Here is a 27524-nt window from a genome sequence, read left to right as displayed (position 1 = left end):
TCACATCTGTTGAAATCTCCTCCAATGTTGACGTCGTCGTTGCCAACGGGATCTGCACCTTCTCCATCGTAGCTGTCGTCAAGGTTCCCGTAGACGATGGTACAACCTCCGAGTTCGACGTTAAAGACGGTAAAGATGCCATCGAGGTCTCAAGAACAGCTAATTGACACGACTTATGCACCAGAAGAAACAAACTAGGTGATCCTTACACCGCCGACGTCAGTAACAAACTGAGCGTCCTGCTGTCTAGGACTCGCTTATATACATGCACCGTATGGAATAATACGCTAGTCAAATAAAGAACCATTTACAATAATACTAGAGTCAAATCTACAAATTAAAAAAGAGGATCATTAGATCGAAAAAAAAAAATTCGATCTCGTCAATATACGCCAGGCTCCAAGAGCTACAATTCACGTCATCAGATCAATCTACATTTTGCTCCTATGCTTCAATTGACCATAAGCTGCAAGTGCTCCAACAGATCCATCAGCTCCAACACGTAATGTACGCAATGTATGCACAATACATGCAATTTACATGCAATAAATGTAATGATCACACAGTACACACAGGAAACGGAATGTACACACAGTACACACAGGAAACGGAACGTACACACAGTACAAACAGGAAACGAAACGTACACACAGTACACACAGGAAACGAAATGTACACACAGTACGCACAGGAAACGGAACGTATACACACAGTACACACACAGGAAACGGAACGTACACACAGTACACACAGGAAACGGAACGTACACACAGTACACACAGGAAACGGAACGTACACATAGTACACACAGGAAACGAAACGTTCCTACAGTACACACAGGAAACGAAACGTACACACAGTACACACAGGAAACGGAATGTATACACACAGTACACACAGGAAACGGAATGTACACACAGTACACACAGGAAAAGGAACGTACACACAGTACACACAGGAAACGGAACGTACACACAGTACACACACAGGAAACGGAACGTATACACACAGTACACACAGGAAACAGAACGTACACACAGTACACACAGGAAACGGAACGTACACACAGTACACACAGGAAACAGAACGTACACACAGGAAACGAAATGTACACACAGTACACACAGGAAAGGAAACTTATACACACAGTACACACAGGAAACGGAATGATCACACATACATTAGCGGAAACACACAGGCTTAGTTGGAAATCAAAATACAAGAAATAAAAACATTAAATTTTTACTTTCAATATTTAATTACTTCTCAACATTACACAAATACAAGTAAAAGAAGCCATTATTGTATGTAGCCAGCTTTCCTCAGTTCTTTGAGTATGAAGGATATTTCTTTGATGCACGAATAGTTTCCTGCACAAAGCGAGCCATGTAGAAGTCTTAGCCGGTCAACCAATATGTTTGGATCTTTCCATGATGTGTAATCAATCTCTTCTACCACCATCTTACTTGGTTGTTTATTATAAATACTGTTAATATCACAATCGTCCCAGTGAACATAATAAGCATATTCAGATTTATTTATTATAACACGACGTTTCCATCGTTTCGGTCTCAGGACATCGCCACATTCTTCGATCTTGTCAGCTCTAGGTGCTTCATCACAGTCTATGCCTTTGTCATCAGCCTCAGAGTCACTGTAACAATCACTGTAGAACACATCCTCTTCACCCAGATTACCGTATGAATTCGCTATCGATGATGTCGAAGTGTCTTCATCGTCTTCATGCTTCCTTTTTAGGAGTCCATCATTTTTACAAAGAATGGAGGATCTACTGAATATAGGCTTGAATGTATTCTCACTTTTCACGGTGTTGTTACTGCCATTAGTTTCAGTCTTCCCGAAGCCATTAGCATCCTTCAATTTATGTTCTTCCTCACGATCGGGTGAGCTAATACCATCACGCTCAGGACAAGGAAAATTATTGTCGTAATGCAGATCACTCTTCTTTAGTCTAGTGGATCCATCGGTGTCCTCTATGCCGTAAGTAGTCTTGACTTTACATGTTCTACCATGTCTTTTTAAGCTGTCAATTCGTGTTAACAACCTGCTACAACGATTACAGCTTAACATGTTGCGTAGTGGGTTTCTAGCACAATCATTCTCCTCATGACGTCTAGCATTCCTCCTCATGGCAAAATCCTTGCCACAGTATCTACAGCGGCTTCCTTCCGATTCAGCTGAAGATAACAAACCACGATCCATGGTAGCTTCTGTGACTAATGTTAGATAGAATCTGTAAGTTTTCTCCAATTGGAACCATTTCTTAAATAGAGTTTTTGAAATATTTCATCAGCGAGAGTTAAGTTATCTAATGCAAAGCAAATTGATGCAAGTAGTTCTGGCTGTCGTAAACAGATGACGCCACGTGTTGCTTGCAGGTAAATAATATCTATTTCATTAATGTGGGATGCGGAACGCTCACTATCGATCGCAAAGGGAGGTTGGCTTCGATAGTATCCAAGGAGAAAAAAGTTCGTCCTTCCTGCTAGTGCTTCTCAGATTTCTCACGGTCCGCCATCTTGGATTGCGACGTCACGGCGGCCATCTTGGATGGGTGTGACCTTGACCTTTGACCGAAACCGCAGGAATGAACGCAAGCACACGGATTAACCATCAAAATAATGATAAGATTAATCAGGAGCACACGGAGAAAACCATCATAATATTGGCAAGAATAATCAGGAGCACACGGAGAAAACTACCACAATTTTTTTATATCATAAAAATACAAAAAAAAATTAATAAAAAATTAAAAATAAAAACGAAAAAAAAATCAAACATTCTGCTAGCTTGTAAGTTTCTCATTGTTGAGCAAATATAGAGTTCTAGTACAAGCCAGAATGTTTGATTTTTTTTTCGTTTTTATTTTTAATTTTTAATTAATTTTTTTTTGTATTTTTATAAGGACTTGCAGCTTATGGTCAATTGAAGCATAGGAGCAAAATGTAGATTGATCTGATGACGTGAATTGTAGCTCTTGGAGCCTGGCGTATATTGACGAGATCGAATTTTTTTTTTTCGATCTAATGATCCTCTTTTTTAATTTGTAGATTTGACTCTAGTATTATTGTAAATGGTTCTTGATTTGACTAGTGTATTATTCCATACGGTGCATGTATATAAGCGAGTCCTAGACAGCAGGACGCTCAGTTTGTTACTGACGTCGGCGGTGTAAGGATCACCTAGTTTGTTTCTTCTGGTGCATAAGTCGTGTCAATTAGCTGTTCTTGAGACCTCGATGGCATCTTTACCGTCTTTAACGTCGAACTCGGAGGTTGTACCATCGTCTACGGGAACCTTGACGACAGCTACGATGGAGAAGGTGCAGATCCCGTTGGCAACGACGACGTCAACATTGGAGGAGATTTCAACAGATGTGATACCACCAGCAGAAGAGAATTTAATGCCGGTGGTGCTGGCTTCACAGGAAAACATGACGAACTTCGTTTCAGCCTCGATGGAGACTTCAATGGCTGGTGATTCAACAACTAACGGACATCGGTGTTGTTACTGTGACAAGATTTTCACAAACAACAGCAATGCTCGACGACACGAAAAGAGAGAATGTGTCAAGAACCTTTATCGTAAAATGATTGTTTGTGAGAAATGCCATAAGCAGTTTGCCAGAAAAGATAATATGAAAACGCACATGAAGACATGCAAAGGTCCTGCTGTTCGGTAGAAAGTAAAGGTTTCTATTCAACAACGATGCATTGATGTTCATAAGAGTATGCCTGGAGATGGCGCAACTGCGACAACGTCAGTATCTGTATCGGGTCTGAAAGGATTGTCTTCATCAGCAAGGTATCCTTGCAGCTACTGCGATATGTCGTTCACTTTTTCTCATGTAGCACGAAGACATGAGAGGAGTAAATGCAAGAAGAATCCATCTCGCATAAAGTTCCGCTGTGATGAGTGTCATGAATGGTTTACACGTATTGATAGTTTGCGACGGCATGTGAAAAAATGCAACGGTAAAGTTCGTGTGTCTACTGAAGAACTACCTGTAGAAATTTCGACTCCTCGCTTTAGATTGGAGACTCGTAAGCGTACAAGCAAGAAAACCAATGTGCAGCAACCGATTGCTACAACGTCTGGACATGAAAATAAACCTAATACTGTGCTCGGTGCATTACAAGTGAATGATAATGGGTTCTACTTGGCGCAGTCTGCATTTCGTGGAAAATTTATTGAAAGATTACTATTATCTAAAATACGTTAGGTGAGTCAAAAGACATTTGTAATTTTCTTGATGATATCAGAGAGGACATAATCAATCAGCTTACTGATGATGTAGCAACAAACGGTCCATCAAAAATAGAACTTGTGGTTGGACTGTATATATGGAAAGTCGTATCCATTCGAAGACGAAGTGAGGAAGTGTGCATTCAAGACATCGGCTGCAGTAATTTACAGTTCTGACGATGTGAAGCAAACTGTTAAAAACGGTATCCAGAAACTCTGTCAAGAAGAGGAGGACTATGTCTGTAAAGGTTCTGGTTGGTCTCTGTCTAGTATAAACCGATTGGAGCTAAGAATTAGTCATTTCACGCCTATGCAGGGCTTTCGCAAGTGATCCTGTAGTAAAATATAGATTTTGTAATAAAATTTATTTTGTAAACGAATTTGCGATGTTTTATTTACGAACCTGTCACTATTATGTTAAATTGTTGTTATATTTATTTTTTCTTCAGCATCCAGAATCGTACCAAGGACCTAAGTCGATCTAATTAATCATTTTATTGGTTACAAAATTTATTTAATGAATTTTGAACTTTTTCCTGAATTTCTAGCATTGAAATTATGAATTTCCATGATGGCGGACATGATGGCTTATAGGATGATGGTAGTAGAGGATTTTAAGCCTCATAAGAATTTTTGAACATGGTTTATTGAAATTATTATTTTTTACATAAAATTAAACATTATTGCATCGGTCGAGTATCGAACCAAGGACAGGAACTGATCGAATCAATATGTAAATTAATGAGTGATTTATTTAATGAATTATGGATTTTTCCCGAATTTCTAGCTAAATAATTACACGATTCCAAGATGGCTGCCATAACGAAACATGCAACAGTAATAGGATTAGGTTAGGTTATGTTAGGTTAGGTTAGCATAGATTTGCATATGGATTAGGTTAGGTTAGGTTAGGTTAGGTTAGGTTAGGTTAGTTTAGGTTAGGTTAGGTTAGGTTATGATAGGTTAGGTTAGCATAGATTAGCATATGGATTAGGTTAGGTTAGGTTAGGTTAGGTTAGGTTAGGTTAGGTTAGCATAGATTAGCATATGGATTAGGTTAGGTAAGGTTAGGTTAGGTTAGGTTAGCATAGATTAGCATATGGATTAAGTTAGGTGTAGGTTAGGTTAGGTTAGGTTAGCATAGATTAGCATATGGATTAGGTTAGGTTAGGTTAGGTTAGCATAGATTGGCATATGGATTAGGTTAGGTTAGGTTAGGTTAGGTTAGGTTAGCATAGATTAGCATATGGATTAGGTTAGGTTAGGTTAGGTTAGCATAGATTAGCATATGGATTAGGTTAGGTTAGGTTAGGTTAGGTTAGGTTAGGTTAGGTTAGGTTAGGTTAGGTTAGGTTAGTTTAGGTTAGGTTAGGTTATGATAGGTTAGGTTAGCATAGATTAGCATATGGATTAGGTTAGGTTAGGTTAGTTTAGGTTAGGTTAGGTTAGGTTAGGTTAGCATAGATTAGCATATGGATTAGGTTAGGATAGGTTAGGTTAGGTTAGCATATGGATTAGGTTAGGTTAGGTTAGGTTAGGTTAGGTTAGGTTAGCATAGATTAGCATATGGATTAGGTTAGGTTATGTTAGGTTAGCATATGGATTAGCATACGGATTAGATGACGTCATCAGGTTGGCAACATCGAGGATCGCAAGGCTAAAGGTCAGGGTCGAATTTCAATGTCAGGGTCAAATTTCAAGGTCAAGGTCAAAGGTCAAGGTCAAAGGTCAAGGACTCGGTTCAAGGTCTAGTTCAATGTTCAAGGTCATAGTTAAAGGTCAAAGTCAAAGGTCAAGGTCGGATCCTCGATCCTCCGCCTGGCCTTGAACCCCCTATTTCCTACTACTGTAACGGGACATTTTTTCGTGCGTACATGGCTGATGAACGTAACGGGACACTTTTTCGTGCGTACATGGTTAATGAACGTAACGGGACACTTTTTCGTGAGTGCATGGCCGGCGGAAGTGACGTAATCCAACATGGCTGATGAAGCGAAGCCTTAAGGTAGCTGGATCGGATCCCCGGATCCCCCTCCCTCCTCCCCTGTCCCAGAACGAACCAAATACATCTACTAACAATGCAGACTTCAACGAATGACGAACGATCATCGCGCCAGTGCATAGACTGTGGTGCATCATTCACTACCACTTCAAGTGTGCGCAGACAAGAAAGAAGCAGGTGTCCAACTAATGTACTACAAAGAACACTGTTTCAATGTATCAAATGTAATAAAGTATTTAACCATCACGATAGCTTACGTCAACATTATATCTGTACTGGGTCTATAATGTGCATGCAGGAACCTGTTTGCAAATATTGTGGCATACACAACATCATACACATCATGTGGCATACACACCATACACAACCAAGATGACAGGCGTAACCCAAAGTGCAACGTTCCTAGAATCCAGGATGTATACCATAACAAAATGTGTAACTGTGATGTATTGAATCAAGATTGTGGAATTTTATTAAACTGTTATTAATTTAATTTATTTTAAATCTTTTTTCCAAATATCCTACTATTATTATAAACGCGAAAGTTTGTAAGTATGGATGGATGAATGTTTGTTACTCTTTCACGTAAAAACTACTGAATGGATTTGAATGAAATTTGGCATACAGCTAGCTTATAACCTGGATTAACACATAGACCCCATATTAATATTAAAATCCATCCCTAAGGGAGTGAAAAAGTGATAATTTCATTTTATAACTGAAAAAAAATCATAGGTCATAGACATACAAATAGTGAGTAAGTGTAAATTCTCTATGTCTGACACACGATCGTACACATAGTAAGGTCTGGCAAATTAATATTTTTCTCCTTGGTGAGACCAGTCCGCTTAGTTGAGCTCGCAGCGGCTAGCAAAATAAAGGCGCTAATAACGGTTTTGTTCTTAACTTCGTCAATAAATAGAGTTGCCTTGAATTTTAAACGCGCCATCGTTTGATGCGTTTGTCATGTCTTTAATTTTCGTTTGTTTGTGCCGTATACGATCCTATACCATTCATCCGATTGCGATGAAATTTTGGTGAGTTGTTATGCGCATGCCCATGAAGGTTACCGAGACAGTATAACTATTTTTCAATAGTTGGAAGTCGAATAGTGTCAAAAAATGTGTTTATTTCATTTTATATAGCGGCACTTCGTCTGTTTTTGTTGTATAAGTGCGCACGCATGACACAATTTATTTAAATATAAAAGAGAGACAGAGATAGAGTGATATATATATAGAGTGAGATATAGACGGAGAGATAAGTTGAGATAGAGCGAGGTATAGAGAATGAAATGAGTTAGATAAAAAGACATACCTATAGATGTATAGAGCTATATAGAGACTTATATAAAGAAGATATAGAGATAGTGGGAAGTATATATGTATATAAAGAGATAAATAGAGATAGAGAGATACATAGATGTAGATAGAGATAAATATATATAGAGAGATGGATAGATGATTTGTATATGTGGAACTACTTCAAACATATTACAAAACAAAACTGAAAGAGGCATTACAATGCAGGCCGAGCATTAGCTAGATAATGGAATCTTTTCAATATTAGTAATCTCTTATTTTCCAGCTTTTTTCTATATTGCTTTATAATGTCTAAATTACATACAGACCAGGTAAATAAATATAAACTGGCAGAACAACGTCTGTCGGGATCTGAAAATGATATAAATTAATTTTCACACTTGACATTCAAATTAAGAAGACAATTACTAACTACGCCCTGTGTTCAGCCCGGGCAACGCCGGGTATTGCAGCTAGTCTAGCATAAAAATTACGAATTTTCTAGATAGTTGCCGTAACGATAATTGTAATGGTAAGTCATAACTCAAGATGACGGGTGTGACGTTAGCAATTTATATTAACTTTTTTATTTGTTTTTAAGAATTTTTCCATTTTTATTAATAAATTAGATGTTTACTCTCGCTGGGAATCGAACCGAGGACCGAAATCGATTAAGTAAGAAAACATAAGAAGTAAGCACTATATATATACCTATATATAACTATACAATTTTGTTGCAATAATTTTTTCAAAAATTAAAGATTTTGATTTTGAGAGTCAAGGTCAATGTCAAGATCAAGTTCGTCTGTGATGGCCGCCAGAGACTTATTGGAGACTTGTAGATACAGGCTTTAAGCCTCTTTGCGGAATTTTGCTCCTTTCTAAGGCAAAGGTATTTTGAGGTTTTTCGAGTTCCAAATTTTTTAATTTTTGGAGAATTAACGGGATACAAGAGCCAGTCCTGTCAGTCGTTATCCGGTAGAGCGCGCGGGTGTCGCGAATGTGCAGCGCTCGGCTGCGGCGAGGCTTACTCCGCGCGCGGGGTTGCCAAGTCGTCAGTCGCGCGCTGGCCGCTGTCGCAGTGCCTTGGTTATCTGCCTCCCTGCCACCCGATATGTTTCCTCGCGGCCAGACACCAGCTCCGCCGGGATCCACGGCCTTCACATGCTGTGCGCGTGCTATTTTACATACCTTTTCAATTAAACAGTTGTCAACTACAATTTCTTCGCTGAAACAATTTATTTATTTGGGATTTAGTTACTATTTGAAGAGTGGCTTATAGCGAGAGATTCTGATGTATAATCTCGGCCCGGGTATGATTTTGTGGTCTAATTTCGAGCATAAACCGAAAACAATAAAAAAATAATTCCCAGTCTTATAACTCTAATCGATTAAAAAACCTTTCACTCGATAATAAATAACTACTTTTAATTGTACTAAATACTTTAATAAAGTAATGTCTTAAATACTACCTGAAATGTACAGGAACAAACACTATATAAAATTTAATGCTGTATTAAACAATGTTACTCTGGCCACAGTTTTTTTTGTGTAATTTTACAGAGAGTTCACAAAGATAGTTTTTATGTATGTACATTAATGATACTGTTGAAAGACACCATTAAAAAATTTATACAATATGTGTACTATTTAAATAAATATATTAATTACATATTGAGCATAACATTAAATATTGAAATTAACATGTTGACATACGTTTTTAAACAGAGAAATTATAGTCTTTCAAGCACTTTCACTTCTACGATACACATAATATTACTTTAGTAAAATAGATGTCTATATAAATTTATAATAAGTTCGAATTTAATCTACAAATAAACATAAATTATGTGTTTGATAACCCAAATTCTAAAAAAAAATCCTATTGCTTTCACGATAAAAATATGATCATAATATTATCTACACTGTTATATTAGGACTGTGTCAAAAACAGAAGAAACATGCATAACATTTAGGAAACCAAAACTGAAGTAATCTGTTTTATGTTTTTCTTTAGTTATTTTTGAGCTTCTTTTACAAAGTCAGGCTCTCGCGCATTTAGTCTTCGGGTATTTAATGGATCTGCTATCTCTGGAAGTAAGCACTCCGCAAAAAATTGTTGTAGTTTTGACAGCATGAGTTTTTCCCAAATTTCTTTGTCGAACAAAATTCTTTCATAATGGAAATCATTTTTCGTATGAACTACAAAGTCGTAATATTTTCTACTGCAAACGCCAAGTTGACCTTGAATCTGGTAAAAAAAAAATAATAATAATGTGGGTTTCCTTTAGACGCAAATCTCTAAGTTTTTCTTCGATACACGTATTTTTTTCTTTTTTGAAACATAGTCCTTTAATTTATCGTCCCCAGCTGAAAATAAGCATTTAACTTCCAGCAAACCATCGTCTGCAACTAGTACATCTGGAGATATTCCGAGAAATGAAAAGCTTGGGTGTACAAAAAAAGCCACAAACTTCGACTTCGACATTTTTTCGTTTGGAATACATATTCTTAGCCACATTTTCGTTAACTCGTCCAAACTGAATGGCTTTGGAATTTATCTCTTTGTGATACAAAATTTATTTTACTAGACAGTGGCAGGATGTGGTATGTGTTCTTTTTACCACAAAACCGAAACTATATGCTGTAAGTCTGTTCATAGGAGCATCCCTCCATTTAGTGTTCTCGTGTTGACCAACAGAACTTCTTTCCAACTCATGAATATTTTTTAATGTTGTTGCATTCCGATTCAGGTTTTCGAGGATAAACTTCATCTTTGGTATCAAGTTCTTTAGGACTCAACACGTCTTCAGGACACAAAATGACTTCAGCACTTGGACCATACTCCAAATCAGGACCAGGAGTGTTGTTTGGTCGTCTCTTTTTATTTGGATGGCCATCTTCATACTGGAGACAGCTAATTTTTAAAACTGTTTGGAAGTACTTTTCTGGTCTTCGACCAAATTTGTTTTTCCATGGTATGAAGTGCCACCTAGGACCTCTGACATGGGCCAGTCCAGCTCTCATACAACGAGCGTGATAAGAGCCTCTTTTAGCAAAGTTTACCCGTTTTCCATCTGAAAACTTAGCTACCATACTCATATATCGCTCAACCTGATTTTTAGTTTTGTTAAGTACGAGTCTATCAGATTTCATTACCATAGGATCAAGAGCCTTTTAAATAGCTTCCATAATCCCCGACTCTTTCACCAATGTCACAAAATTTTCATTGGGATTTTTTTTTCTTTTTTAGTATTCTACAAGGCAGTTTTCGTGACAACCGAATACATGGTGAGGACCATTTATTATGTCAAGTTTCAATCGAACGACACATGTACCAACAAGAGATGTTCCAGCAATTTTGATTGCTTTTCTAGCGCCGGATTTTAATCTTACTATTCTTGATTCAAGCAAACGACGCGCAGAAGGTGGAAATGACATATTTCTGGAAAATTTGTGAAAATGTTTTTTTTTTACAATGTGGTTTGCACAGTCAATTTTTATGACTTCCCTTCCGTAAGGAACTCGCTGCTTTATTCTAGAGTAAACACTGAATCTCCGTCACCAAAGTAAGTATTTTAACAAGTGCTGCTCAACACTCCCGCAGAACCCTTCTACTATTATAGTTTGTTCCATTACAGTGCTTGGACCACTATATTTTTTAAAGAAAAGATGTTCATTCACCTTTTTGTTTTTGAGTCTTACAAATTCGCATGCGAAGCAATACTTCCTTTTCACTCCCAGGTACAAGAGTTGGTTTGTTTCGGCTCCGATAATGCAATTCTTTAAAAGAAAAGAAAAAGATAACATGCACATTTTGACTGGATGTTATAAGTACTGAAATTTTTATTTGGTGAACAACAGACTATAGAGTAAGCATTGGTGTTAACAGGAAGATAACTCACCACTCCACTTAAATTGAAACTATGTCAGTCAGTCCTCTTATTCCAGCCGCCGTCCCCTACGACACTAATATGTGGTGTATCATTTTCTACGTTCCCTATGGCAATAGCTAGTTTTTTTTTTTTTTTTCATTTTCTATCATTTTCTTGGAAAGTTGTCTTTGCCGAAACAAAATAAAAACCATTGTAGTAATAGCGTTAAGAAAAGTTATGCAAATCACATGTACACATATTTCACTACACAAATCTATCACATTATATGGTTGTGCGAATAGTGGATTTTGGTGGTCGAAAATTTTTGAATCGAACAGGAATTTTTTTTTTTTTTAATTTATTGCGAATAATTTCAAAGTCGGAAATTTATCTTACATTTTCACTTAGATGGATACATAACAATACAGAACATATCTAGTGAAAATAGTAATACTATATTAACTTTTGCAGACAAAGTGAAAATTGTACCATGTTTATTAACTATTGAATCAATGTAAACATCATTAATATGCACATTCATCAGATAGAAATATTAAGAAGTGAAGTGTTGTACTTTTTAAAATTAAAATTAAAATCCAAATTCCATGACCGCAATGAATAACGGAGGGGGGGGGGGGGGAGTGGAGAATTTGTAAAATTTGAAGGAAGTAGGCTGGAAAACTTGTTGCACTCATGGGTGCCGCGTGTTGAGATCCTCTTCAAGAGAACTATACTACCAGCAGCTTGTGTTATCTACCCAAGGTCGACGGCCCACTGAAGAGTAGCTAGTATTTGAGATTCAGCGCTTCGTTTCGTGTTGTCACTGGGCGCCCTCACACGTACATACATACACCACTTGAGGCAGACATTCCTCCAGCTGCCCGAAAGTAGCGGCAATCTCCTGATAGTTCCGTAGATCTCTTTCCATGAGTGTCAAGTGAAGGCTGACATTTCACGAATGTGGTAGCACGGTCGTGGGCGGCGAGTGCTAAGCGATGGTGTTATCATATTGTGACGCGTATATTTATAAATGTGTTTGTATGTAAATCTATTTAGTTTCGCTATTTAAAACGTGATTATCTTAAAACGTTCATTGGTTACCAAAAAGTAATCAGTAGGTATAAACCAGAGTCTATAACTGTAACTGCCATTTTTACTTCCACGTAATATCATAACGAAAAATACAACCTTTTTGCGGAGCGTCACAATACGACTGGGCACATAGCGGCGGTGAGGACTGCCGTACACACAGTATTGAGGTAACATTGCGTGAAATATACCCTGCATTATTTGAATGCTGATATTGTTCCCGCAGTTGCTAGCTGCCAGACGAACGGTCACGTGTCACGGCTTGTTTTGGTATCAATTCAGGTCCTACATGTACTTGTAGGCTATCAGTTTTTTTTTTCATAAGATAGCCATCTATTTAGGGAAATAAATAGTTAGATATAACAGTGTATTATTTTCGTGCTAGAGAATGTTGAATACGGATTCAAGAGAAAAAAAAATGTTTTTATTAGGTTAGATCGGGGATGGTCAAAACTAGTCTAAATGACAATAACGATGCTTTTACCTGGAATCGTGAAGTGTCGTATGATTAAGAGTCTACTGTATATCGGCAAATAAGCAATGACGACTATAATATCTTATGAAAAAAAGAGAAGTTTGGCTTCACCTGAATAACAACCAGCAACTACAGATGTGCCTGTAAATATTCGCAATTTTAATCTTTGATATTTGACTTCCGAATGTGAATAGTTCATAAATAACTGCGCAATTATTCGTGTTTACGAATATCCACACACCCCAAAACATTTTACATTTTTTTGTGACTAATATTGGTATACTAAAATTAAATTAAATACTCATTTTTAGGCAACTTATAAGATTTTCAAACTGTTGTCTCATTGCTATGTGGATTCATTCAATGTAGCTTCCTAAGTAAAAACAAAATAATGCCTGATAAAGGGATTTATCTTTAAGTTACATTCAGAAAGTCATCTAAAATTTACTATTATTCTTTTTCCTCCGAAGAACAGAATAACTTAAAATGTACAATGGTATATGTACCTACCAGCTGCTTAATCTACTGAGCCTTTTATTTAATGTAAACCTTAGCATGCGAGTATGAAATCCATTATGAAACTTTTCGCACAGCGGATCTAAGCTGTTCCAAAATATGGAAAATATATTTAACCTATCTAAGGTAAAAGTTTCAAGTTTCCACTTTTGGTTCACCTTGTCTTGAACTCCAACAAAAAAAGGAGGGGGGGGGGGGTAAGAGAGAAACTATCTCACAGCTAGTGCACTGAGATTCTCACGGTAGACGAATTAAGTAAAAATTATTGACGGAGTAACGAAAGGTGCTAAGAAATTAAGTTTGCCGCTGAATATGGGTTGAATTCCCATACGTAGCCATGTTAATTTTTTAAGTCTTACACATAGGAACTGAAATAATATATATTGAATTGTAAGGCACAATATTTTTATAATCAGCAATTCGTTTAAAAGTTGGTTAATTGTAACTAACAATTTGGCTTGGACAGCTTAATACTCACGTGAATGAAAACAATACAACCGAATTGAGAACCTCCTTTTTTTAAGTCGGTTGAAAATTAACTTGTTTTCATGCTTACCAAATCTAATTTTCCAGTTTGTTTTCTAGTTTCTTTACTCTTACTTTTAAGCTGAGGATTTTTTACCTAACTTATACTTACATAAAAATAAACGCATTTCTTGAATCAGGATAGTTCAGTTTACAAAGCGTCACTTGAACACATTTCAAATTTTAAAAAGTGGAAGTTTTTGTAAAGCACATTATGGCACAAAATATTTTTTTACCCAAACTAACTTTAAAGTAAATGGAAAAAATAATTAAAACTATAAAAAATTTGGGTTCACCTTCTCTTCAAACCTTTCGCTTTTCGCAGCACATCCATGCGTCTCTGAATTGATAGCACTGTTCTTAGCTTTCTTATCGTCGTTGACACAGTACTCCGTACCATTCAGATTATTTACTGGCACGGAGGAGGTGGGGTCAGATTCCGTTAGCCGAGGATGGGTCCGAAGTAATGGCAACACGACAGCCGGTTGCATGCTCCCGCGCGCAAGACAGGCGCAAGTGAACCTACTCGCGGCCAGAAAAAATAGCTGAAAATGCAAAATACGAAATATTTCTTGTTGGCAGTATGCCACCGCTTACTTTTTTTATTTTTACTTTAGAAGGAAAAATAGTACTGGCTCTAAATATTTGTATATCTTACAGCCTGTTTTTTAGACCACTTTTTCGGTTTTCCTTAATTTTAAAAACGTAAAATAAAATACTTATCAATATTTTTTCTACAATATTAATCTGACAGATGATTTCTGTTGTAAAACTGCAGCAAACAAGCCAAGTGCGAAATTTTTATCTGAAAAATTGTAGAAGATGTAGAAAACACTTTTTAACCTACGATTCCCAATCAAGTCGCTGGACCAGGGACGGCCTTTCCCTCAAAACCGGAAATTTTCCCTCGAATTAAAACATATTTTTGTTTCTATTTTTTTTTATTTTTTATTTTTTTTAGATATTTTGACTTTTTTTTAACTATAAATTTTGACGGATTTTGGCGAATTTTGGGCAAATTTTTGACAATTTTGGATCAGTTTTGTAATTTTTGAAAATTTTTGTCAAGGTCATCCATGATGACTGTCGTGTCGTCATAATCCAAGATGGCTGACATCGTCTCTGGCTCCACGGGAAGCCTTCTTTTCACAGACGTAAAAGCCAAAACCCGAAGTTCCCCGAAGTTCATGCTTTTTTTCCGTATCTTTAATGTAGCTATCCTAACCAAATCAACCGTCCACAATGATTTAAAGTATTTTTAATGTAGCTAACCTAACTTAATTGACCATTAGTATCTTTTTATCAACACCGTCATATTTATTTACAATGAACAAAAAAAAAAACGAAGATGCACGATCGGGGGTTTGTCTCTCTCGTCTGTGAATGGAAGGCTTCCCCTGGCTGCACAGCCAAATGCCAGGGCCAGTACCGGTTATTATATACTACTACTCATCTCCTCAAAAATTGTTTCAGACAAAAATTATAGATTTACACACTATTTGAACCGATTCGATTGTGTCCTTACTATGGGAGTTATGATTTGTTTTTCTTCCTGCTCTGTTTTTTCCGCTCTTTGCAGTTATCGCTGGTCGTATAAACAATTGTTTCAGAAGGAGGATTTTGAATATTTATACAATATTCAAACTGTTAGAACGTATTTAAAACTGTGCATAATAAGGGTAGCTATTATGATTTTTTTTTGTCTTTCAACCCCTGTTAATTTATACCCCTTGCAGTAATGGTTGGTCATACAAAAATTAATTTCGTACGAAAGTTGTATATAATATTTTAAGGTTTCACAATAAAGAGTAATGGATTTAATAGTGTACAAAGTACTGATTTTATGATTTTTTTAAATTTCTACCCCTTTTATTAACCCCTTGTAGCAATAGTTTGACATATTAAATATTGTTTTATATACAAATTGTAAAATTTACAAGCAATTTGAAATAATTCGGTGGAGTGCCTGCGAACAGAGTTTTTTTGTCCTCCAACCCTTGTTTTTTCCACCCCTGCAGTTGTGGTTGGTCGTTTCTATAACTGTTTTGACAAAAGTGTTTGGTATTACTCCTATGAGTTATACTACGTTCAAACGGATGTGATATTCATCATTGGGAGTTTAAGCGATTTTTCTGTTCTTCAATACTACCTTTCCAATTTCTACCCCTTTGGTCGGATATTACCCATTAACGAAATCGACCGATATTTTCCACTACTATAGACTATTTTATGTATCAATTTAGAAGTGATTTGTGAAACATTATGGCAGCTATCGTGTCCACAAAAAATGTGACTGTATGGGATACCTATATCTATTCCCTGAATCAAGCGCATGCGCACACTCTTTGTCTTAATTTTCGTTCATCATAAATCGATTAAAGGTCTTTCCTTTTTGGTCGATATCACCATTATATGCAATGAAATATGAAATACATATTTTATTCTTCAATATATCTTCATACGACCAACTTTATGTTGATTTGTCACGATCAAAAGTTGCAAGTCAAGTGAAAGTGTATATTGAATCAGTTAACAGCAAGGAAGATTATTGAATACCAGAATCAATTAATGCGCTTCCAAAATATTAAAATATATTAAAATTAATTGATTTTTTTATAATCATTTCGTATATATTAAATAAAAGTGTTTATAATATTCATAATTCTTCAGTGGGTGCCTTAGGCGTCTTACAGCTAACTAATATTACGTAAGGAATAAATTATTGAATTCAAATTTAATGAAAATTTTTTGACGTGACAACGTCTAATAAATCGATGAACGCCGGCTGCACGCACGAAAATGTGTCCCACTACGGATGTCCCACTACGGATGTGTCCTATTTGCTCATTGTATGCATGCGTGGCATCTCTCTTCCACTCGATTGGAACGACCATCGATTTGACTTTTCAATCATATTTTCGTCGTTTGAATTATTAATATTATGTAATTTAACGATTGTCCACCGATTTTCAGCACAATCGGTACAGTTATTTTAAAGTAATATTGAATATTCAAATACGTTTTAACCAACAATGGTGTTTTACATTTGCACATAATAATGCAAATTACAACCGGGATCTTTTGCACAATGTTTTAAAAAATATTGTAACACATTATAAATAAGTTTGGTGTATTTGGGATGCGTATTTGTTATAAAATCTAGTTATAAAAACGAAATAATATTATTCCCCTACTGTGAACAAAATTTTTATAAATATATACATAACATCTGAAACTATTATTTATCGACTATGGCCTCGTGGGTGAGCGATCAGCGGCATTATCTTCTATTGTAAGGTTGTCGGTTCGAATCCCGGCAGAAGCAAGAATTTTTTTTATTTGTAAAAATTAATACGACGCAAGTAACATTTCAAAAGTAATAAATATATTTGAATAATGAATGAAAATAAAAGTAAATGTATTAATTAAATTGTACATTTCATTTCACTCCTTTGTATCCATACAAAATAGTGATAATTCAAAAAAAATGATTCAATTTTATTCATAAAAGTATGCAGAGGTATATTTTATCATACAAAAGATAGAAAAATTAAAAATTAAAATTCTTACTCAAAGAATATAATATTTTTAATGCCTAAATGGTTTGGTTGCAAAAACCTATTACGGCTCAGTCTCAGGCCGAATATGATATTTCCTTTTCTTCTGGATCAATCATTTCATCAGTGATTTGTTATGACGTTGTCACATTAAACACCGACTTTACAGACAACCAATTTTTTTTGAAGATAGGCCTACACTTCTTTGGGCGCGTTATGGAAAAAAATGAGAGTAAAATTTTATTTTGCGCGCGCAGCATGCAAAAAAATTGACAGGATGAAAACAGGCTACATACAAATTATACATAAGTGAGGTTATGTTATACTTTTTAGGCACGTTATGTTAATAATGACAGTGAATATATACGATGCGCGCGCAGCATGAAACAAAAATTTATATGATTAAAAATGGCTATATATAAATAAAATATATATATGCTTTTTAATCATATACCTATTTAAGTGAATGATATTGAATACTGGTCCATATAATTAAAAACATTTATTTATTGTGAATATTAGTGAAAGCAAATTGTGTTTCTAATTTTTTTTAAGTGTATTTTCAAGGGTATTTATACAACTGAGGTTATTTTTTCGCAAGTATGATTTATTTGCATTACAATTTATAAATGATTACATTATTATTTAAATTAAGTGTGTTCATTGTTTTTAATAATAATTAATAGTCTATCTAACTTGATTATTCATCTAAATTTAATAATTAATTTTATACACAGATTTATATTAAAACCTATTAAGTACTGTGTTTTAAATTTAAATAAATTAATTTATTTGAATTTTACCAACCTCATTTAAAATATTACTCCAGTCGTTTTTATTATTACCTATATTGGCATTTTGAATTAAATAAAGTAATTTAATTATTTTTAATTCGGAACGCAAAGCCATGAGCACGGAACGACATGCCCTCGAGGGAGGACAGGTTCGTGCCCACGAAGAGCAGAGGCGGACTTAGTAGCGCAACAGCCCCTCACTGACTTACATACACAGAAAACTAGAATAGACATTCATAATATCGACTGATGTTCATTATTAATTAAAATTCATTTATATTATATTACTAAATTAAATAATTAATATTATACACGTGTTCATATTAATTATATATAGTTACGCTATCATTGACTCACTGACTCTGTAACGCTAAAGAGAATATATATTTTGGAGACGATTCATGAAGCACAAATATTAGCCTACTCCATAGAGATGTGTATAAAATAGAAAGTGGAAGTGTACAATATAGTAACATTTAAAATACAGCTACGTCAGTGGTGCACGCCTTAATTATTAAATAAAAGGTGTGTCTTACGAAAATCTGTTCTTAAAATGATTATAAAAGCTTATATCTCAGAAAGTTTAGCTTTAAATAAAAAAACCGTAAAAACTTATTCCCTTTTTTGATATATAATTTTGCGACCCTGGGAATCTTTTGATGATATTTCCACTTTTGTACTGACGCACTTTCAAACATCTTTGTTTTTATTTTTTATGTGCTAATATCTTTAAAGGTTATAATTTTATTTTTAAATTGTATATTTTTCTTTTAAATATAACATATATTTTTGCAGATTTTTTTTGTAGTTACGCCCTTTTAAATTTTCATACTATGTTCTACTTTTGTGGAAACTTAATTTCTTGCTGTTAAAACATTCGGTTGTAGCACAGCTACACTGAAAAAAACACATGATTGTTGTCTAATGTTTAAAATAATGTTCAACACAGACCTACAACTACATGATGAATAAGGCGGGAGCGCGGGAGCGGCAGTGCAGCAGGGCGCGTGTTGCAGGCTCGGGCCAGATCCAGCTGTGGCAGTTCCTGCTCGAGCTGCTGTCCGACTCCTCCAACGCCAACTGCATCACGTGGGAGGGCACCAACGGCGAGTTCAAGCTGACGGACCCGGACGAGGTGGCGCGGCGCTGGGGCGAGCGCAAGAGCAAGCCCAACATGAACTACGACAAGCTGAGCAGGGCGCTCAGGTGCGTGGCTCATCTCGCCTTCGCAACAACCGGCCAACCACCGGGCGACAAAATATTCTATAATATCAAACAGGTTAAGGCGGGCTCTTAATCTAATTGTTCGTGATTATATTTAAACAAATTATTTAAATTAAATTTGCAAAAACTGTAAATAATATTTTATTATTAAAAAGTATTCAATTTTTCATCAATGTTTTCTTATGACGTTATCACGTAAAATTATCGTCCGTAGACCGACTTTACAGACAACCCCCCTTTTTTTTACTTTAAAAACTTTAATTTGAATGATTTACAGTCTTAATCTAATAAAAAATAATTTTAATTGTCTAAAAGTTATAATTTTAATTAAATAAAGTTTATACGTTATTTAATACAGTATAAATTAAAATCAAACACCTTATTAATAATCGATTAATATCAAAAATTAGGGGGGGGGGGAAATGAAGCGAAAAGAAATCTATTTTTGCATTTGGTAAAGTGTGTAGTAATTTAGTAAAACTGTAATAATTTATTGATAGAATATGCATACCAGATATATATAAAATGAAGAGGTGGCAGAAAACACATTCTATGCCAGAAACACTTAAGGGGAAGCCTACATAGCTTAAAAAGACTGATTTACCGTGTGAATAAATTTGGTATGTTATTTTTTTTAAACTAACAAAATTGTGAATTTTGCAAACACTTAACTTAATCATATTACTCAAGTTAAAATATTTTCTCTGTTAGGAATTGATTAATTGTTTTGATAATATTACTCAACATGTTGCCATAGTACGGAAAAAAATAAATTGAGGTAATTAACCATTCCTATATAATGAACCGGTTTTTCATCCGGCAAGAATTCGACATTTAAAAGAATATAATCAAAGTAACGTAAATCACATAAACCTTTCAATATTAAGACATAAGAACATATATTTTAGCACTACAAAAACTGTAACATTAATCTCCTGCATTCGCGCGGATTTCAAGGGCCATGATAACATCAATATTGGAAAAGCATTGCTAACTGTATTTAAATACTTTTAAGAATGAATCATAGATCCGGTTGAGTTGGCAAAATTTAAGATAGGAATTATCATGCAATAAAAATACGTCGTAAATGTAAAATCTTTAAATGAATCAGCTTAATTATTGTTTTGTGAACTGAAAAGAGCTGAATATCATCACACAAGCATGATTATATAAAAACATGCACATTTTCAACTTTTGTAGCAGCACATTACTGGAGACCGGAAAAATTCGCGGGTTCATTTCATGATATGCTATAATCCAAACACCTGTATCTTTATATTGCTTCTGTGATTGACTCACAGTTTATCTGAAGGACTTTGAGCCAATGAAAAACCTTCAACCAAAAAAGTATCGAATCGCAAGGGTCCCAGTTGACAGGTGTCACGAGTCAATAGCCAATGTGCAGGTGGCATTTGCCTGAGTGTGTAGAGGATTGTGGAGTCTACACATTACGACTCTTGTCTCAAGTATCCACAGACGGGGAAGTGACGCAATAGTCTTGTAGAATTATTTCAGGTGCTAAATGTCTGTGTGTGTGTTGCGGGCTGCAGCGCAGCTCACCGCAGCCACTGGTGTTCCCTCCCCGCCATGCCCCGCCCACTATCGACCTGCGCATACCCACACCGCATCAGCCCGTCTGTCGCCTCCCCCACCCTTCGTGCTACTTCCTCAGTCAACTTTCATGACGTGCACGTTTTCATGTTGTACCTTCAACCGATTTTTGATAGTATCAATTATTATATATATATACTAGCAACCCACCCCGGCCTACATTTGTTTTCTGTTGTAGTGCCCTATCATCATTTTGCGTCAAGCATGAGGGTAAAATTAACATTGATAATTCTGTGCTCGTTGCTTAAAGTCAAAAATAGTTAAAAATGAGTTATTATCACAGGCAAGTTTGCGAAATTGATAAGGGAGATTAGAGACATTATCTTAAAACAATAATGAGTTTCCAAAGTTCTAAAGCAGTTAATAAAGCTTAAAAAAACTGACTTCAAGAAACCTGATAATTTTCAATACTCGATTTTCTCAAAACTATGATTTTGGACTTAACCCCTTTTACGAAAAGAGCACAGAATTTCTTCCGGATTATGCGTAGAAACGAACATATGTTTAGATGGTACACGTGACAGGGGAGCATACAATTGGCCGCGTGAAAAGCATTGAGTTTTTATGTCAATTCCAGCAACTTTCAAAGTTTGACCTTTTGCTATATTATTTCAAATACTAATTTAAATGGAAGTTGGAGCCGTTTGAACTGAAAAGGCCACTCTGAGGGTAGGCCAAAACAGTTCCGCCAGTTCTGTAGCCAGTTAATATTGTGCATTCGATCAAAAAAAAATATTAAATTAACTATTTTGAGTCTCGTACCGTTGCACAGTTTAGGTGGGTATAAATTTCTTAGTAATATAATAGGTGAACCTACTTTTAGTATTAATTTGTGAGGAGGAATTCCGAAAGGCATCAAAGAATTCAAAAATTGAGATGGATAATGACCTGCCTCCTCCCTATCCGCGACTGTGTCAACTGAGTAGTATATTTGTGACGATACTTGAATATTGAAAATAATCAAATCATTTATTTTATAACTTGCTCATTTGTAGGTGATAGTATAGCCCTTTATGAACCCAATTTAGTGTCTTAGTGGTTATCTTACTAATATCGGGATATAACTTTTAAATCAATTCGTCCACAGTTTGCACCAAAACACATAGTTTATTAAGAATGACCTACTTGAAACAACTGCCTGTCACGGTCTGAGGACAAGCGACTGTCCAACTCTATGGGAAACATGTCTCCACGGTCCAATCATAATGGTCCTCTCTTCATCATTTTCGTTAGTTCGAAACAAACGAAATATTTTGGCTGTGGACGTACTGCGTCCTATATTTGATCTTCGTTGAGGAATGATTAGTTGTGTAAACCTAAAAACTAAAAATCAGATAAAATTCACTCAAAGAAAAAGGAGCTCTACAATTAAATTTTAATCTGAAAATAAGTACCTATCTACCTAAGGAGAACATACAAAAATACGAACTCCACATCCTTATTGAAAAAAATAATGCATACAATAATTGTAACCAACAGCGAACATTAAGATGTCTGTGTAAAACTCAAAGATAGACAACGCGCGATGAGTCCACTGTAGGGAAACACGCGCTTTACCGCTCGGCTGTAAATTAAACTAGTGGTCCCAGTTGACATACCACCGTACAAGGGTTAGTGAAAGAAAAAGTAATGGCTTGGTGGCCGTAGAGAAATTACGCTCACAGGTAGCATGTACCTATACCAGACACATTTTCTGACTTCAATTACAGGTATTGAGATTTTTTGAAATCTTATCTTTAGCAAAATAAAAAATAGCCTATAGCACTCAGGGACAAATGCAGCTTCATATTAGTGAAAGAATTGTTAGAACTTGATCAGTAGTTTCGGAAGATTGCTCATAACATTCAAACATAAAAACATATACAGATACCTAACCTAAAATTGAAAACAGATAAAAGGTGAAAAAATAATGGAAAATAATATAAATTTATATGTAAAAGTGAAAAAGTGGAATTATAAATATGATAAGTATCATTAAAAATAATACATGACTAAGTGTCACACAAAAAACAAAAAGGAACAATATAAACTTAAGACGTAATACATTTACAATATTATTAAGTTATAAATAAGCAAAGATAAATAAACGATAACAAATCTATGTTTTTAAGGAATTACCTGAACCACGGGTATCTTTTTTTTTTTTTTTCTCCAGGCATCACGTCAGTAGGCCGAGCTGTCGGTGGCCATAGAGAAATGACACTCAAGTTTGTATGTTTACCAGACGGAAATCTTGCATTAAATCATTCCCACATTCAGCCAGTTCAGACAAAAAATTAATGAATTATATACCTAAACCTTCCTCACGAATCACACCGTAGATTGGTGAAAACCATATGAAAATCCGTTCGGTAGTTTTTGAGTTTATCGCGTTCAAGCAGACAGACGCGGCGGGGGGACTTTATCTGATAATATGTATTGGTATATAGGCAATTGCATATATATAGCAACAAATAACTTAAAAATAACAAATTTTGAATTTAACATAATATATGAATAAAAATATACTAATGACATTTCATTAGTAAATAAAAATAATTATAATTTGTAGTCTTGGAGTGTGGTATGCAGTAAGGGCACAGATTGGCCGTGCAGTGAAACCTTGGACGCAGATTGCAGCATAATCTTGGAAACAGTGATTACATTCATGCGAGTCGTGTTTGCTATGGCATTTATCCAGGCGTTACTTACTTGTCCAGAAGGTCACTCGTGTATATCTCTGCTGAAAGAACTGTATTCTCAGGCAGGAATTCATCAAATAAAGTCTCCGCTGATGGGGAAAAATCTTTAATTTTACAGCTTTGAAATGTAGTGTTTAGTTACTGGCCTAGATTATTAGATATTTTGATTGAAATACTTTAAACAGTTTTATGTAGTGGATGATTTATGATTTTCCTTTTGATCTTGCTTTTAAAATTATATTTGATACCGTGTACGTTCATATACATTATCACGCGTTTTTTTTAAAAACAGATCCCAGTAAATATTGTTGAAGAATAATTGAAAAACCGAATGGTTGCACCGCGTGTGAAGTCAGAACTGACTCGCGATGGGAGACAGTGTTTCGCGGGGCGACGACAGGCGCTATGCACGGAGCCAGCCAGGTCGCACTGCGAGAGAATATTCCCTCAATTACTCCATAGATGCAGAGAATACACAGGAAACAATAATCAGTATGGCGGAACCATGACTAGAACCAGGTACCTTTTAAACGCGAGTCGTAAGATTTACGTGGCGCCACCGTGTAGGGTTTGTGTCGTGGCGCTGTCATCGGTGCTGATACTGCACATTTTCAGTAAATATTATTAGCCTACGTCATAAATTCTGTACAGGACTGTACTTGAACCACCAATTTTACAGATATTTTAATGAAGTTAAAAACATAGAATTTTCTTTTCGTATTTTGCAACCAACATTTCATGAAATCTGCAAGTTGGAATAAATAGCCTATCTTTTGACAGGCGAGCATTTTTGTCAAAAAAAAGTAAACGTTATAGTGTTAGTGTTAGTTTATTTGAATGAAGTGCCTGTAATGAGTGGCCGTGCAGGTAATGTAAGACGCGCGGGTGAAAGGCCCACGCGCTGTCGCCTCGTGGGACAGCGGCCGCGCGGCTGCGGGGTGACCAGGGGTGACCAGGGGTGAGGGCGCGGGCTGATCGTCAGCTTTATGTGTGAGCAAACAGCGTGTCGCGTGACAGTGCACACAGCAGCGAGGCGGGGCGCTGAGCCGCGACCGAGGGGAGCCTGGCGCGAGGGGACCGCAAGTCACCCCTGCATGCAGATCCCTGTACCACGCTGGTAGCGTCCTGTCAGACTCGCCTGGAAGTCACGGCTGGTCCTTTAGGCGTCTACCAATTACTGTCACGTGTTAAAACAAATCAGTACCATTTACACTATCGAAACCATACTTATTTTTTAAAAATTTCTAAATATTTTTAAAATATTTGTTTGGACTAAATTTTTACACAAATAATCACTTTTGCTGGGGTATTAATAAAACAATCACTAGAGATTAAAATTGGATAATATTTTCATTAAGTGTAATATAAAATTGTTAAATATTTGGCTGAAACAATTTTTGATAAAAAGGACTATTACTTAAAAAATAGGGGTTGAAATTTAAAAAACAAATAAATTTCCTTACTATCAAATTCTTTCGAATTTATTCTATACCATCGGAATATAATCTTAAACATTGGTTTAAAGCAAATTTGCATACAATCGCGTACAAGGGATGCAAAATTGGGTTTGTGGGTCAAAAATGCGTAACTATCTAGGCAAGCAATATATGAAATTCGTTCTGAGCTATTAAATGCTGGATGCATTGCGTTAAAAACATCCGAAACCTTTTCATTGCACGGAATATTAGAAAATGTTTTGTGACCTTTTGTAATATAGGAGAAATACATAAAGTTCCTCAAATGTACCAGAAGTTTAAAGAAGATTCCAGTAGTTTTCCAGAATAAATAGATACTTGTGTCGCACTGCCCGCCTGGTGACGTCACGCCCAGGCGCAACTCTACAGCTGGCTGGACCGCCTCACTGAAGAGAGGTCTTCAAATTATTTTGAGCGAATGTGTGTGTGTATAAAAGTATTTAAATATTTGTTCGACGATAACTTTGGAACCGTTGATTGGGTCTTCATGAAATGTGATAGGTAGGCATTAAGAACCAATAGAACTTTGGTTCGTATGTGTACTAAATATTTTGAGGGGTTTCCGATATAGCGGGGTGAAAGGAGGGTGAACCATTTAGAAGTGAATTAATCATGTTAAGTGGGGGTCTCATATGAAACTTCTTCCTACATTTATAACTATATTTTTACAATAGACTGTGTTCTAAGTAGTTTTTACCAAATGTTTAGTTATTTTCATTTAATAACCTGCAAACGAAGAAATGTGGAGTTAAAATTGACACAGTCGATTTTAAAAAAAATTTAGGGTGTTTTTAAAAAAGGTTTTAGGTTATCTGATGTCATAAAAAATGTTTTCTACACATTTACTTTAATATCATTTATGAAAATTAATAACGCTCACTGTATCACAACATTCACCAATAGATGATGCTAGGAAAATGTGTCAAATGCTCATTCGCGCTGATAAAAATTCACGCCAAAAATGCATTAATTTTGACCAATTTTGTACTACATCCGTGTTCGTATTATTTGGCCAGAATATGGTCTTTATAATTGTAAATATTATTTACTTTTTATGGAGTTATAATTTACAAAGTAATTGAAAATGGAACATCGCAAAGGCTTACTTCGGGGCGAACTGCTAGTGATAGGCCTAAGGACTTTAAAAAAATCGAATTTTTTCCGCCTGCATTAAATCGTTTAAATATTGATGGCAAGATAGCCGATAAGTTGGCTGACACTAGCATGGCTGACAATACGGTTGCTGACACTAGTGAACTCTAGTGAACTCTGGTGAACTCTGTTGAATTATAAGGGATAAAAAATTTAAAAAGAATGATGATGACCGATTTTAAAACACTTCGCAGACATCAGAGAAAAATATTATATCTAATACGACTGTCGTGATGTCACAACGGTGGGGAAATGTTGGGTGTTGATTTTTAGTAGCTAGAAGTTAGCGATGATGAGGAATAGTCAGCTTAATATTCTGAAATGTGAAATTTTTTATAATTTCATTCACCAGGAATCAAAATAAGGGCTCTATAACATATTTATATAATTTTCAAAATAATATTAACATATTTGTGGTTATTATTTCAGCATATTTTACAGAAATTACATTTTTACTCCTGCAGAGGTAAGAAATGTTGACAACTGTTTTAATTTCATTTGTTCTATTTTGCAAATAGCTATTCAACTTTAATAAGAAAAATAAGAAAAAAATTGTAGTAAAATACTTTTTGAAATTTTTAGTTAAATAATTAATCGTCAGAAAACTTTTTGCAACAATATCTTATTTCAAGATATGGCTCTAGGATAAGGTCAAATGCAAGGTCGCCTAAATCAAATATGTCGCTCAAGGTCCTTGATTGCGTCTTCAATCCTTAGCCATAAACTTGAGCCAGAAGCGGCTATTCTATACAACTTATCAATGTTACATTACTGAGATTGGAATGTGAGGAGTGTCTCTGTGCGACAGAGCACACTGCTCCAAACAACACCAGCCTTGATTCTTTATTGGCAAATCTGGTTTAGCTTTAGTAGATTATGTTTCGCGCGACCGATGACAAAAATAAATATATTATACTATCATAATAGTTCATTATTTTCTAACAAAAATTAATTAGAAGTTAACCTATTTGACTGTTATAT

At 35.5% G+C, this 27524-nt stretch overlaps 1 protein-coding gene across 1 annotated transcript in view; it reads left to right on the top strand.

Moving 5' to 3' along the window:
• The window catches only part of LOC134534392 (DNA-binding protein D-ETS-3), a 152497-nt gene that overhangs the window by 49516 nt on the left and 75457 nt on the right, over positions 1-27524 (top strand). Inside the window, exon 10 of the mRNA XM_063372857.1 lies at positions 19417-19606. Within this exon, the coding sequence (XP_063228927.1) occupies positions 19417-19606 (190 nt within the window). The remainder of the gene's footprint in view (positions 1-19416; positions 19607-27524) is intronic.

This window comes from Bacillus rossius, chromosome 7 (genome assembly GCF_032445375.1).
Source record: "Bacillus rossius redtenbacheri isolate Brsri chromosome 7, Brsri_v3, whole genome shotgun sequence".
Lineage (NCBI taxonomy): Eukaryota > Metazoa > Arthropoda > Insecta > Phasmatodea > Bacillidae > Bacillus > Bacillus rossius.
The sequence above is the reverse complement of the archived record's forward strand: the minus strand, read 5'-3'. Positions and strand labels throughout refer to the sequence as shown.